General features: G+C 41.5%; 1 protein-coding gene across 4 annotated transcripts in view; it reads right to left on the bottom strand.

The window, feature by feature from the left end:
- Positions 1-14822, bottom strand: part of GOLIM4 (golgi integral membrane protein 4) — an 83827-nt gene that overhangs the window by 27028 nt on the left and 41977 nt on the right. For all 4 annotated transcript variants that reach the window (XM_061416747.1, XM_061416725.1, XM_061416736.1 and 1 more), the window contains exons 2-5: positions 10934-11008; positions 9639-9688; positions 7742-7795; positions 5805-5955 (exon numbers count right to left, since the gene is read on the bottom strand). In XM_061416747.1, the coding sequence (XP_061272731.1) occupies positions 5805-5955; positions 7742-7795; positions 9639-9688; positions 10934-11008 (330 nt within the window). The remainder of the gene's footprint in view (positions 1-5804; positions 5956-7741; positions 7796-9638; positions 9689-10933; positions 11009-14822) is intronic.

Raw genomic sequence — 14822 nt, 5'->3', positions numbered from 1 at the left:
CTGAGCTAAAAATGAAATATTTTTGTTAATAAGCAAACCCCTAGGAATGAAATGTAATGGGTAGGGGTCATCTAAGATTTTAGTCTCACCATAAATTAAAAATAAAGCTATCAAAAAGCACAAACTGCCTCTCTCATAGCCATGAAAAATTTCCACAGTCCTTCAAAGGGATTTCAGTTACAAAAGCAACTCAAGAAACAAGGGACAGACACCTCATCTGCTCAAAAATTCTAAATGTATTTTCTTTCTCCCACAATCGAGTTCTTGACTGGTCTAAACTCTTCCTCCAATAGCTACTGGACAATTCTTTGCACAGTTACAATGTGAGACTGCAGTGATCACAGTGAAGTCTTAAAACCTCCCCAGCCACAAGCCCTACAATTCGCGGAACAGCCTCTTGGTAATTTCCCCACATTTTCTGTATCTGGAGATTATCTGTTATGAACTGGTAGCCCCTGGGCCAACACACAGACTTTTTTTTTTTTTGGCCCCTGCAGGTGTTAGCCAACATACAGTGTCTTCCACATTTGAAGGGCTGTAACCAAGTAAAAATCAAGAAGCTGGGTCTCATAAGATTCTGGCAACATCAGGCCAATTCTCAGCAGAAGTTAAATGGCAGCTGGGTGACCATATGATTCATTTTCCAATGGGAGATACTGTCGACAGTGAAAGGGGTGCTGTTTTAGAACAATGCTGGGACAGCAGCAGGTGTGGGCCTGCACAGTGCTGGGCAAACTGTCCCCAGAGTGGCAGCCACTCCCTGCAGGCAAAACTTTACTGTCTCCAGGGTGGCCGTGAGCACTGCAGAAAACTGCCGGTCACCACGCCGCCTCATATTCTCTGCCCGCTTTCACTCCGTTAAGAGTCCCTGCTTGATCCCTGGGCACTGGCTTTATGACACATTTGGAAAGAGATCAAGAAGAAGGTGAGAATGTCGCTAGTGGTTGTCCACCTATTTGTAACAGCAGATTTTCTCAAACGTCAAACGGGACACCAGCAGCAATCCAAGAGGACCCCAAGTGTGTCACAGGCTGGATGGGCCTTCAGTATACACACGCACACATGCAGTTGAAATACACGGCTGACTTTTAAAGGAATTCAGTTTATAACCTTAAGGACAGTGTCTCCTGTGCCTTTGCTGTGTGACCATAAGTTACTTAACTTTTGCAGGCCTCAATTTCTTCATTTGTTGAACTGGGTTAAATATAATGCCTACCTGCCAGGTTGTTATAAGGCTTAAAGAAGATACCTGCATGAAGAGTTTCACCCAGTACTGACACATGGCAAACATTTATTGAGTGTCAGCTCTTCTTATAACCATAATGATGAGAATCATCTAAGCTTACATGGTATCAACTCGTTATCTATATTCTAAATTCTAAACTCCCTCCTCATGTCACATTAATCTACCAAAGATCACTTGGACTACACACAACATGGTTTGCCATGACAGAGCCTCGTCTATCACAATTTACTGTCAGGGACCATGATCAAACAAAACTGCCGATGTGAAAATCACTTAGAAGTGTCATCAAAGGCACTGCCATATTAAGTTGTTTAAAATTTCTATGAGATGTCTTCCAAATATTCAGTTCAGTTCAGTCGCTCAGTTGTGTCCGACTCTTTGCGACCCCATGAATCGCAGCACACCAGGCCTCCCTGTCCATCACCAACTCCTGGAGCTCACTCAGACTCAGGTCCGTTGAGTCAGTGATGCCATCCAGCCATCTCATCCTCTGTCGTCCCCTTCTCCTCCTGCCCCCAATCCCTCCCAGCATCAGAGTCTTTTCCAATGAGTCAACTCTTCGCATGAGGTGGCCAAAGTACTGGAGTTTCAGCTTTAGCATCACTCCTTCCAAAGAACACCTGGGACTGATCTCCTTTAGGGTGGACTGGTTGGATCTCCTTGCAGTCCAAGGGACTCTCAAGAGTCTTCTCCAACACCACAGGTCAAAAGCATGAATTATTCGGCACTCAGCTTTCTTCACAGTCCAACTCTCACATCCATACATGACCACAGGAAAAACCATAGCCTTGACTAGACGGACCTTCATTGGCAAAGTAATGTCTCTGCTTTTCAATATGCTGTCTACGTTGGTCATAACTTTTCTTCCAAGGAGTAAGTGTCTTTTAATTTCATGGCTGCAATCACCATCTGTAGTGATTTTGGAGCCCAAAAAAATAAAGTCTGACACTGTTTCCACTGTTTCCCCATCTATTTCCCATGAAGTGATGGGACCAGATGCCATGATCTTCGTTTTCTGAATGTTGAGCTTTAAGCCAACTTTTTCACTCTCCTCTTTCACAGAGGCTTTTTAGTTCCTCTTCACTTTCTGCCATAAGGGTGGTGTCATCTGCATATCTGAAGTCATTGATATTTCTCCCAGCAATCTTGATTCCAGCTTGTGCTTCTTCCAGCCCAGCGTCTCTCATGATGTACTCTACATAGAAGTTAAATAAGCAGGGTGACAATATACAGCCTTGATGTACTCCTTTTCCTATTTGGAACCAGTCTGTTGTTCCATGTTCAGTTCTCACTGTTGCTTCCTGACCTGCATATAGGTTTCTCAAGAGGCAGGTCAGGTGGTCTGGTATTCTCATCTCTTTCAGAATTTTTCACAGTTTATTGTGATCCACACAGTCAAAGGCTTTGGCATAGTCAATAAAGCAGAAATAGATGTTTTTCTGGAACTCTCTTGCTTTTTCCATGATCCAGCAGATGTTTGCAATATGATCTCTGGTTCCTCTGCCTTTTTGAAAACCAGCTTGAACATCTAGAAGTTCACGGTTCACATATTGCTGAAGCCTGGCTTGGAGAATTTTGAGCATTACTTTCCTAGTGTGTGAGATGAGTGCAACTGTGCGGTAGTTTGAGCATTCTTTGGCATTGCCTTTATTTGGGATTGGAATGAAAACTGACCTTTTCCAGTCCTGTGGCCACTGCTGAGTTTTCCAAATTTGCTGGCATATTGAGTGCTGCACTTTCACAGCATCATCTTTCAGGATTTCAAATAGCTCAACTGGAATTCCATCACCTCCATTAGCTTTGTTCGTAGTGATGCTTTCTAAGGCCCACTTGACTTCACATTCCAGGATGTCTGGCTCTAGGTCAGTGATCACACCATCGTGATTATTTGGGTGGTGAAGATCTTTTTTGTACAGTTCTTCTGTGTATTCTTGCCACCTCTTCTTAATATCTTCTGCTTCTGTTAGGTCCATACCATTTCTGTCCTTTATTGAGCCCATCTTTACATTAAATGTCCCCTTGGTATCTCTAATTTTCTTGAAGAGATCTCTAGTCTCTCCCATTCTGTTGTTTTCCTCTATTTCTTTGCATTGATCGCTAAGGAAGGCTTTCTTATCTCTTCTTGCTATTCTTTGGAACTCTGCATTCAGATGCTTATATATTTCCTTTTCTCCTTTGCTTTTCACTTTTCTTCTTTTCACAGCTATTTGTAAGGCCTCCCAGACAGCCATTTTGCTTTTTTGAATTTCTTTTCCATGGGGATGGTCTTGATCCCTGTCTCCTGTACAATGTTACGAAGCTCCATCCATAGTTCATCAGGCAATCTATCTATCAGATCTAGTCCCTTAAATCTATTTCTCACTTCCACTGTATAATCATAAGGGATTTGATTTAGGTCATACCTGAATGGTCTAGTGGTTTTCCCTACTTTCTTCAATTTCAGTCTGAATTTGGCAATAAGGAGTTCATGATCTGAGCCACAGTCAGCTCCCAGTCTTGTTTTTGCTGACTGTATAGAGCTTCTCCATCTTTGGCTGCAAGAATATAATCAATCTGATTTCAGTGTTGACCATCTGGTGATGTCCATGTGTAGAGTCTTCTCCTATATTTTGGAAGAAGGTGTTTGCTATGATCAGTGCATTCTCTTGGCCAAACTCTATTAGCCTTTGCCCAGCTTCATTCCTTATTCCAAGGCCAAATTTGCCTGTTATTCCAGGTATTTCTTGGCTTCCTACTTTTGCATTCCAGTTCCCTATAATGAAAAGGACATCTTTTTGGGGTGTTGTCTAGAAAGTCTTGTAGGTCTTCATAGAACCATTCAACTTCAGCTTCTTCAGTGTTATTGTTTGGGGCATAGATTTGGATTACTGTGATATTGAGTGGTTTGCCTTGGAAACAAACAGAGATCATTCTGTCGTTTTTGAGATTGCATCCAAGTACTGCACTTCAGACGTTTCTGTTGACCAGGATGGCTACTCCATTTCTTCTAAGGGATTCCTGCCCACAGTAGTAGATATAATGGTCATCTTGAGTTAAATTCACCCATTCCAGTCCATTTGAGTTCACTGATTCCTAGAATGTCGACATTCACTCTTGCCATCTCCTGTTTGACCACTTCCAATTTGCCTTGATTCATGGACCTAACATTCCAGGTTCCTATGCAATATTGCTCTTTACAGCATCAGACCTTGCTTCCAAATATTAACTGGTACCAAAAATACTGCTCTCTCTCTCTCTCCATGTTTCTGTCTCAGTCTCTCTCTCACCCTCCAAGATATTGGGAGATTCTCTCTTCTGATGACAAGAGTCCCAGAACTGACTGTACTTCTCCTTTTGTTCTGGATCCCAGGATGTTCAGACCAGCCATCAGGCTTGAATTGTCTGAGTATGCAGAACTCACATACCAGTGTCCTCCTATTTTCCACAGTTCTGATTTCTTGATAAAATTTTACTACACGTGGACTGAGTTTCAAAGAAAGGCGTAAATATAGAGTAGACATAAGATAACATGCCTTTTAAGCCTCTCACTAAAATTAAATGAACTAAATTATGTGAAGTATGCCAAGGTCTGGCACCTAGAAAATACTTACAATGTATTCCTATTATTTTGGAATACCATTATTAACCTATTATTTTGGAATACTGAGAGACAAAGCATAGCAAAAGAAAAGTACAGAAAGTCCAAAAGACCTATCACACAGCAGATTTCTATGACGACATTTTACATAAAACCAGGAAATTGTTAGGCACAGTACATTAACTAGATTATAGAAGACCTTACTCTGATTTCATCTTTGTTTATGTAAGCACCGTGTACCTTTTTAAACCAAAGCTCACACTTCAAACTTATTCAGGACCGAATAGGTGACTGTAGAATATGCTGTTGCCCTTTTTCAGAACTCATATGTACTCAGAAGTGATGTATTTCATTTCATATTACTATGAAAATACCTGGTACTGATATTTATGGTGGTTAGCATATATTGAAGGTTTACCATGTACCAGTAATTGTATTAGGTGCTTTGCATAATTTAATCCTCATACCAACTCTATAAGGTTAATACTTTTAATGAATATCCCACTTTTACAGATGAGGACAATTGAGTCTGTGGAGATTTATACAACTTGCCAATGGTCATAAAACTAGTCATTGATTCACCAGGGCAGGCAGACTTCAGAGCCTGAACTTTTTGAAGTGACCATAAGTGATCAACAGAGTCTTTGTGCCCCAGTGGAGATCTGGAAACCTATCACCGTGACTGGGGAGCACTAGTGGCATTCTGTGGGTAGGGTCAGAGATGCTAAATGTCTCACAATGCACAAAAAGAACTGTCTTGCCCAACAAGACCAATATATCCCATTGAGAAACACGAAGTATTCTTTACTGTTTCCCTAAACAAACCAGAGAGATCAGTGTGAAATATCATAAAGAAGTAGCTGGTAAAACACTACATGTGATGTAAATAAATCACCAAGCAAACAAAAGCCTATTGTTCCATTCAAACATTAATATGAGTATTCATTTCCATGCACACTGGCTCATTAGGTTTCCAAATACCTTTTAGCTTAGAAAGCTCTTGTTCTTTCTCCTGCTGCAGCTGCAGGTATCTCTGCTTGTGGTCATTAAATGTCCTACTGAAGTCTTCTCCTTGTCTGCGGTGTTCCTCTTCCAAGTCGCTGTGTTGCTTCTTTAGCTCCTCGTGTTGACTCTGCAAAGATGAAAATTTGAGCAGGGATATACATTTGTAACTGAGCAGGACCCCATGGGGCTTTCCTGGGACAGGCCTAACCTGTATCCTCTGCTTTAGCTCCTCTCTGAAGTACCTAGATAACAGTATTTGATGCCCATTTCCTGAGTTGTTTTGTAGATGTGAAACCATCCCCCTGCCTTCCAAATGGAAGATGTTAACTGCTTGATGACTCTGAGCATACAGCCTCAGGCCTCCTGGAGCCTAAGGACTGACAATGCTAACTCCTGTGACACCACCCTGCTACCTCACCGTCAACCAATCAGACACTTGTACAAAAGCTGATCACAGACCCTGCAACCCCCCTCCCTTACCTGGCTTTTAAAAATGCTCTGCCAAACCCTTGGGGGAGCCTGGGGGCTTTTTAGGGCATAAGCTACCAATCTCTTTCATGGCTCTGCAATAAACCTTGCTCTGCTCCAAACTTTGATGGTTTGGTTTGTTTGGCCTCACTGTGCGTTGGGCACAGAGAATTTGCACTAACGCATTCTCTAAATCAGTCTGTCTCTCGATAGCACAGCCTTTCTCTTGTAAGAAAGTAAGCACAGATGAAGTAGGCTTCATTTTCCTGACTGCTTTAAATCTGTGCAGCTCTTTTCCATTTCCTTTCCATTTCAAATGAATAGTTTGGGATCGTGGCCAAAAATAATTTTTCCCTTAATTTTTAACATTAATGTGAACAACAAGAAGTTGGAAGTTTACAAGAGTGATGGAAAAGGAAGGGATCTGGGGAAATTCCCAGGGACTCAAGTTACTGTGGAAACTAGGTAAAGCTAATGGAAAAATTACCCCTCCATGGAGCCTCTAGACTGCCTTTCAATCTGATGTTTTCCCAGCAATGTTTTTTATTTCCCTTCTTTGATTATCAGCCTTTCTGGTAACCCAGTTTAAAGAAGGGGAAAAAAAGACTTTTTTCCCTTTGGGGGATGTAAAAGAAATCGATTATTCGTAAAAATGATTCTTATACTACTTAAGATTATAATACTGTAATCACAACCTAGATAAATTCTATAGTCTCCAAATGCTTAATGTGAATGGGTGGTCTACTTTAATTCATGTATTGCTTTCCTGAGAATAGTAAAGATTCTGGTTTCAATAAAAGGCATACACCCTACTGATACAGGAGCAAAGAACACCAAACAAAAAGCTGGGCACTGGTTGTTGGAGACAACGGCAGAGAGTTCCTGCTGTGTGGCTAGCATAATAGCCGCTGCTCATCTCTTCTGGCCTGACACAAACAGTGCATCTCTCTCTCTCTTTTCTTCAGTCTTCCTGACACACAACAATGAGTTTTATCCAAGAACCAAGGAAGGAATATCTTTAAATATCAATTGTGCTCCTGTGTAAGTGGGCCACTTATGACACATTAGTAACAGGAAGACAGCATTCTAATACTTCTACTGCCTCCACTGTGTCTAAGATTACAAAAAAAAAAAATTTCAAGAAAAACCACTCTGAGAAATTAGATAAAAACAAACGAAAATCCTTAAAGGACAAAGAACAAACTCAAAAATTAAGTGACCAGAGACCCTGATTTATAAGAAAATGAATAATGAGTTAAATATGTCCTTTGTAATCAGGTGATAAACATAATGGAGCATTATAATTATATATCACCTTTAGCCAAAAATGACTTTATTATACCATATCATGGTACAAATCAATTTTCTGTAAACTTTCCTTAATCACATAAGTTACTTAGTTAACCCCTTCATTCATTCATGAAGAATATGTCTAAATTACTCACCTTCAGCATCTGATGTTGGACATTCAATGCACTGTACCTGCTATTAGAATCTTGCTGTAAATTGAAAAGCAAATAATTAACAAAAAGATAACACATTTGGCTCTTTTGTTAAACAGAACTTAAAACTCTTAATGAAAGGTTTTCACTTGTTCACGTGTGTAAGTAAAAATGAATTCTAAGCTGGAGCCAGGATGCTTCTGAGGTCCTCTCTTTACTTCATAGTAGAAATGAAGTTTTACATTCCTCTAAGTTTGCTAGACTTTAATGGTGAAAAAGCAGGGCATGGAATTATAAAACCACAGTTTGAAAGGGCTCTTGGAGGTGATTTACTTCCACTCTCATATTCAGAAGAAAAACTGAGGCCAGAGGCAGAGGAGAGCTTGTCCTGAGACACAGCACCGCATATGGCTGGTACCTTGTGCCTGGTGCTCCAAGGGGAACAGGAGAGAAACCAGCAGAGACCAGGCCTTACAAGCTTAGAATGGGTTCCAGAAAGGGAGAGAAAAGGCACTTTTCTTCCTTGAGTTTCCATGGGTAAGAAATTCTACATACATTGTGCGTACGTGTGTGTACTCAGTCATGTCTGACTGTGTGTGTGTACTCAGTCATGTCTGACTGTGTGTGTGTACTCAGTCATGTCTGACTCTGTGATCCCAGTGACTACAGCCCTCCAGGCTCCTCTGTCCGTGGAATTTTTAGGGCAAGAACACTGGAGTGGGTTGCCATTTCTTCCTCCAGGAGATCTTCCCCACCCAGGGATTGAATACACATCTCTTGCATCTCCTGTATTGCAGGCAAATTCTTTACTACAGCGCCAGCTCACAGAGAGAAACAGAAAGGCTAAGGAACAGGCCTAGGGCAAATATCTCCTTTAGTAGCAGAGCCAGGACAGAACCCTGAGCTTTAGTGTCCAGCTGAACTCCGTGCTCCAGCAGTGTGTTCTTATGTACCAGTGGAGCATCTTCACATTTGGAGCTCACACATGTCCAGTCCTGGGCAGCCACAGCGGGTCAGTGTACAAACCACACCTGCCAGTTTTCTCTCCCCAGGCTGCTGTGTTTTTCTATCTTACGTGCCCCGCCTCTTACTTTACACCATCGGCAGTATAAGCACAGCTTCATTTATTTCTTTCATGTTCTTGCAACTTCTAAAATGGACCACATTTTTGCTTTAACACTTTATTTTTATCACTTTATCACTTTAATTTGTAATATATTACATGACAAAATGCACAACAGAACACACACGATTTTGACTAGGTTTTAAAAATGCAAGATAAGAGTGAAAGCCAGTAACCTCCTAGTTATTCAAGGAACCGACTCTTCTTAGTTTTAATGCCCCACAACACCAATGCTTTTGTCAACCAATACTTATATGTTTTTCTTAGAGTAAGAGAAAAAAGTGTTTTTCCCTAGTTAATTTGGACTTTAAAACTTTTTTAAAATGTCAATATCATTTATTTATCTATTCATTTTACAGATGTTTTTGAACATTTGAACATGTGAACTCTAGACCAGGTATTGTGTTAGACATTACACAGTAATGTCTCTGCAAGTGACAGTAACATGGTGCAAAGGCAAATCAAACTAAATATCACATTCTATAGAAAAGAGAGACTACGGATGAATAAATAAAGGAATCTCTTTATTGTGAATATTAAGGATATTTTCAATTTATCACTATTGCCAATAATGTGATAAGCAAAGGAAGGTAGGTTTTAAAGGAACAATTTTTAAGGTCTTCCTCTTAGAATTTTTTTGGGGAAGGAAGGAAGGAAAGGATGGAGGGAGATGTATTTCAGTCTTAATGATCAACAGAGTAAAATGTTTGGAGACTTTATTTCCCCCCCTGTCAAGTTTTGTGAAATAAAAAACTAAGGGAGAAAAAAACAACTTACCCTTCCCTTATTCAGTGTTTCTTGTGCTTCTAATTTATAAACCAGAAAATCTAGAAAATACAAAATGGAGAACATAATTACATTAATTAACTCTATTAGTATAAGTTAATTCACTGTGGCATTTTTAAACATCTAAAAAAAACAAGGGCACATTTTACTCAGACCTCAACAATCTACTTGATGATATACTTTATTTTGTCTTTTAATGCTTGAAAAGTTTTCCTCCATACCTTAAAGTTGGGAATCTTGCATCAGCAAAATACACACTATAGTCAACTGACTAAAAGTGCATTTAGAGTGTGGACTTGGTGATGAACTCACCTTGAAATGAAGGAGAAAAAAACCAAAACCATGCAGTGCACCTAAGGACAGAGATGATTTATTGCCAGCCACTAGATGGCACACTAAAATCATTCAGGACCTGAAAAGGAACTCAAGCCGTGGAAACCATCTTTAATGCTCTTAAAGCTTTATTATCCACTAGATGGCTCTACAAAATCACTCTGCATTTGAAGACAAGGAAAATCCAAACCCTATCAGAGCATTTTAATAATCTTAAAACTTCCCAGTAAAACATTCCAGCTCACACTGTCCTCCTCTGTTCTCCCTTCTTCTACCCCATACCAAAGTAATCAGACAAAACACCACTTCAATCTAATATTTAACCAAAAAGTTGAATAAATGAAAATAAGAATGCAGGTAACTCCAAATCACAAGCTATACAAAGTCCATGCTTTATAGAAAAATTCTGATAAAAATCAACAGCATTGATTTTTATTTGACACCTGTGCTAAATGTTTATTTTTCAAAACAAACCAATCGGCTATGCCAATAAAGTCTTTAGCACAAGAGAAAAACAGGTCTATAACTTAAAAGATGTCATGCAATGAGATTGAAATCGATTATGCTATAAATGCATATATACATATATATATATATATGTATATATATGTATACATAAAGTTTGTCATATTCTGGACTGCATGGTATTACTTTCCCAGATGTCTGTTAACAGATGTTAATAGATATACGATATTCAAATGAAAAACTGTGTGCTATTTCTAAAGTAATGCATATAACTAATATATGAATGACCCCAAAGAGGCACAAACTAAATGAAAAATTCTAAATCCAATCTTGAGCAGGAATTATTTTCTTGCACAATGTATAGCATATTGCTTGACGGACTTCGGGTGATTTGAAGAATTTCTAAGGAAAAAAACAGTAAAGCAAATACATAATACTTCAAAGAAGAGCATAAAAAACGTAAAACACGAATTACATTATTTATTTACCTTCCTTTGCTTTCTTATGTTCAAGTCTTTCCTTTTGCAAGGATTTCTCCAATCTTGATCTGTGTTCATACACAACTGGAAAAAAAAAACGTTGAAAACTTATCTTCAATAAATCAGAAATTCTAAAGTAAAATCAACATCAATTTTCAAAACAGGAAGAAGATAGTTTAGAGTCCTTTCACAATTAAAATGAAAATGCACACCTTTAACCTGGGTAAAAGATGGAAACAATAATAGACGTAGTACTCAGCTGACTCCTATACGGTCTGCCCCTCTGTAGAAACAACACTGTGCAAGAGGCTTCCACCTTCTTGGCCAGTTCCTTGTTCTCCTGCTTCTGGAATGTGAGTCTCTGTGGGGTTCCCTGTCTCCCGCTGGACGAGCGTGTCCACTCTCCACACTTCAGCCACCATCTGCACGGCATTTACCCCCGTCTGTGTGTCCAGCTCCCACCTCACTTTCAGGCACTAGGAGAATATTTACACCCAGAGATCCCATAAGTGCTGCCAAGTCAACGTGAGCTGACAGTGCATTAGAGCTGCCTGACACGGATTCCACTCCTGGGTTGGGAAGATCCCCTGGAGTAGGAAATGGCACCCGCTCCAGTATTTTTGTCTGGAAAATTCCAGGGACAGAGGAGGCTGGTGGGCCATAGACCACTGCGTCACTGAGTTGGACAGGACTGAGCACAGAACAGCAGCTGAATGAGCTGAGCAGAGGGTGTGTGTGGAAAACGCAACAGCATACTAAGGTTTGCTGAAAAAGGAGGTGTATTCCCCATGTCAGAGAAAATATAGGCGAGAGGGCCACAGAGACGAAGGAGGGAGACTGTCCCCACTGAAGAGCCTATAACCTGTGCCATGCCTGCATGTTCAGCTGTGTCTGACTCTGCTACACTGTGGACTATAGTCTGCCAGGCTCTTCTGTCCATGGAATTTTTCAGGCAAGAAAACGAGTGGGTTGCCATTTCCTACTCCAGGGGATCTTCCCGACCTGGGCTTGAACTTGTATCTCTGGCTGGGCAGGCAGGTTCTTTACCGCTGAGCCACCTGGGAAGCCCACAGGATTGACATCTGCCATGGCAGGAAACCCTAGGCAAGCTGATGTCATGCCACAGGACCTTCCTGCACTTTACCAAGCCCACCTCCACCGTCTATTCTGAAGAATTGGGAGTTATCTGGTGAGGGGAGCAGGGAGTGATAATGATTTAGGGGAAAAACAGAGAGAAGCTCCTGGGTACTTCCTCCCTCACTACAGGCTGCACATCTCCAGGAAACAGGAGCTGCAAGAGAGGTTTTACCTTTAATGAAAAAAAAAAGTATTATTATACTGGACTAGGCCAGATATTACTAAACCAAGACTGTATTTATCGATAAAAGTTATTGAGAAAAAAAAAATTTTTTTTTAATCTGAGAGAAGCTGATACAAAGTATAGTGAAGTCTGTCTTAGATTTCATGCAGGGACAGACAACTCAAGCCCACAGGGTAGTGGTTGGAACAGGGGAGAGGAGAAGAGGATAAAGCAAGTTTCTGATGTGCCCTTTAATCCTGTTTGCTCAGCATTATGGTCACAGATGACCTCACTCCCTGGCAGGCTCAGCCAAGCTTGCCACTGGGTTCTTTTTACCACCTCCAGCTCCTCACAGCTACCTAAGATACAATTCAATCTTCAATCACTGATTGACCCTTCAGTGTGTCGGTTCAGTTACTGAGTCATGTCTGACTCTTTGTGATCCCATGAAGTGTGTCAGTTCAGTTCAGTCACTGAGTCGTGTCTGACTCTTTGTGATCCCATGAACCACAGCACACCAGGCTTCCCTGTCCATCTTCAAATCCTGGAGTCCACCCAAACTCATGCCCATCAAGTAGGTGATGCCATCCAACCATCTCATCCTCTGTCATCCCCTTCTCCTCTCGCCTTCAATCTTTCCCAGTATCAGGGTCTTTTCCAATGAGTCAGTTCTTCGCATCAGGTGGCCAAAGTATTGGAGCTTCAGCATCAGTCCTTTCGATGAATATTCAGGACTGATTTCCTTTAGGACTGACTGGTTTGACTTCCTTGTAGTCCAAGGAACTCTCAAGAGTCATCTCCAACACCACAGTTCAAAAGCATCAATTCTTTGGTGCTCAGTTTTCTTTATAGTCCAACTCTCACACCCATACCTGACTACTGGAAAAACCATAGCTTCAACTAGATGGACCTTTGTTGGCAAAGTGTGTACAACTGCCCCAAACTGCTGGCCACCCAAAGTTGCCACGGTCACAGCAATCCCCTCCCTGAACCTCCTCCCCACCTTTCCCCACTGCCCGTCCCCCACCCCCTGCCAGGTGCCAGCTATGGCTGTCCTTCTTCCAATATGGCCGTCATCTCCAAGGTCCTACTCCTTCTCCCAACACTGCATCTCGCATCTTGCCTCCCATGTAAAACTGCTATTGCCAGGGCTCCATCTACGACTCCCACAGCCCCTACTCCTCTACATCTCAGTCCACGAGTGTTAAAATGCCTGCCACCACCCAGACTGGCCTGGTGTTGTCTCCTCTGGCCTGCCCCAAACTCATCTTCCCTCTCGTCTCAGCCTCCCAAGAGTCACCCAAATAACTCCGTGCCCCATTTCCTTTCTCCACTTGGGTCCCTATTTTCTTCACCACATGATCCTTCCCTCTCCTGCAGTGCTGTTATATAAAGGGATCTCATCCAACTCCACTTTACCCAGCACTGGGATACGAGTAGAAACACAAAGTGAATAGATATGGGCCTTCGCCTCAAGAAGCTCTAGTCTAACACAGGAGATAGATTCAGTAATTTTAAATAATCAGAGCTAACTGCATTTGGCATAATAAAAGTATATTTAAGCCCAGTGAAAGAGGGGGGTGAGCTCTGGAAGGAAGAGGAGTGAGGGAAGACTCCTGGCTGGCTTTGAGAGTGAAGAACAATCAGGTGGGTGGGGGCGCCGCAGGAGAAAGGTGCTCCTGAAGGACAGCACAGGGACAAAGTGCAGAGTGATGGGACTGGGCCAAAGGCGGCTGTTTTCCAAAAGGCTGGTTCCAAGTCCACTGCTGAGAAAGTACATTGTTTTTCAAACATACAGGTGTATAGTATATACATTTCTTGGCCAATTTCTAAACGTCTATTAAACCAAGAGTTTCCTTGGATTGGTACTAATGCTACCATCTTGAATGACATTTGGAACGAGGCACAGAAAACAAAGATTAGCGTTGTGGAACCTCACCAAGCCAAGCCCAGAACTGTGTGCTCATAGTCTCTGAAATTTTCAGTCAGGTGGGGGAAGCCTACAGGGAAACATAAATTACAATGTTGTCATGATATACACAGGTGAGAACAGGATGCCATGAGAACATCTAAGCTCCCAGCTGATAGAAAAAACACGCCCTCATCTCCAATCCACTGGCCAAAGTCCCCACAGTCTGGGCAGTGGCTCACAGGAACATAAACATGCCAGGTAATAGGGCTTAAGTATACCTTTATTATGCTAAATGAGTGCACTAACGGGACGTATCATGGACAACTTCAGCAAGCATGTGCATCACTTTCAAAGAAAGGTAAACAGGCAATGTAGTCAAGATCGTGCTCTAAAGGAAGCCAAGTGGCAGCAGGGGTCCTGAGTGCAGGGGCTCCCGAATGGAGGTCAGGACCTCTAGGGGGAGACAATGCAGGCTAGCAACACCCAAGATAAAAACAACAAAAAACCCAGCAGCAGCAGCACAGTCAAGAAAACATCTGTGAGGGAACTGTTAATCATCATCCCCAGACACCTCAGACTCTAAATATTAACTATTACCATGGGAAGGTAAGAATGTGGGGAAAACGCTGCATTTACAAATTATAATCCTGTGAAATTCTTGACAATAAAATACAGCAGCATCACTC

This window comes from Bos javanicus, chromosome 1, assembly GCF_032452875.1.
Source record: "Bos javanicus breed banteng chromosome 1, ARS-OSU_banteng_1.0, whole genome shotgun sequence".
NCBI lineage: Eukaryota > Metazoa > Chordata > Mammalia > Artiodactyla > Bovidae > Bos > Bos javanicus.
The sequence above is the reverse complement of the archived record's forward strand: the minus strand, read 5'-3'. Positions and strand labels throughout refer to the sequence as shown.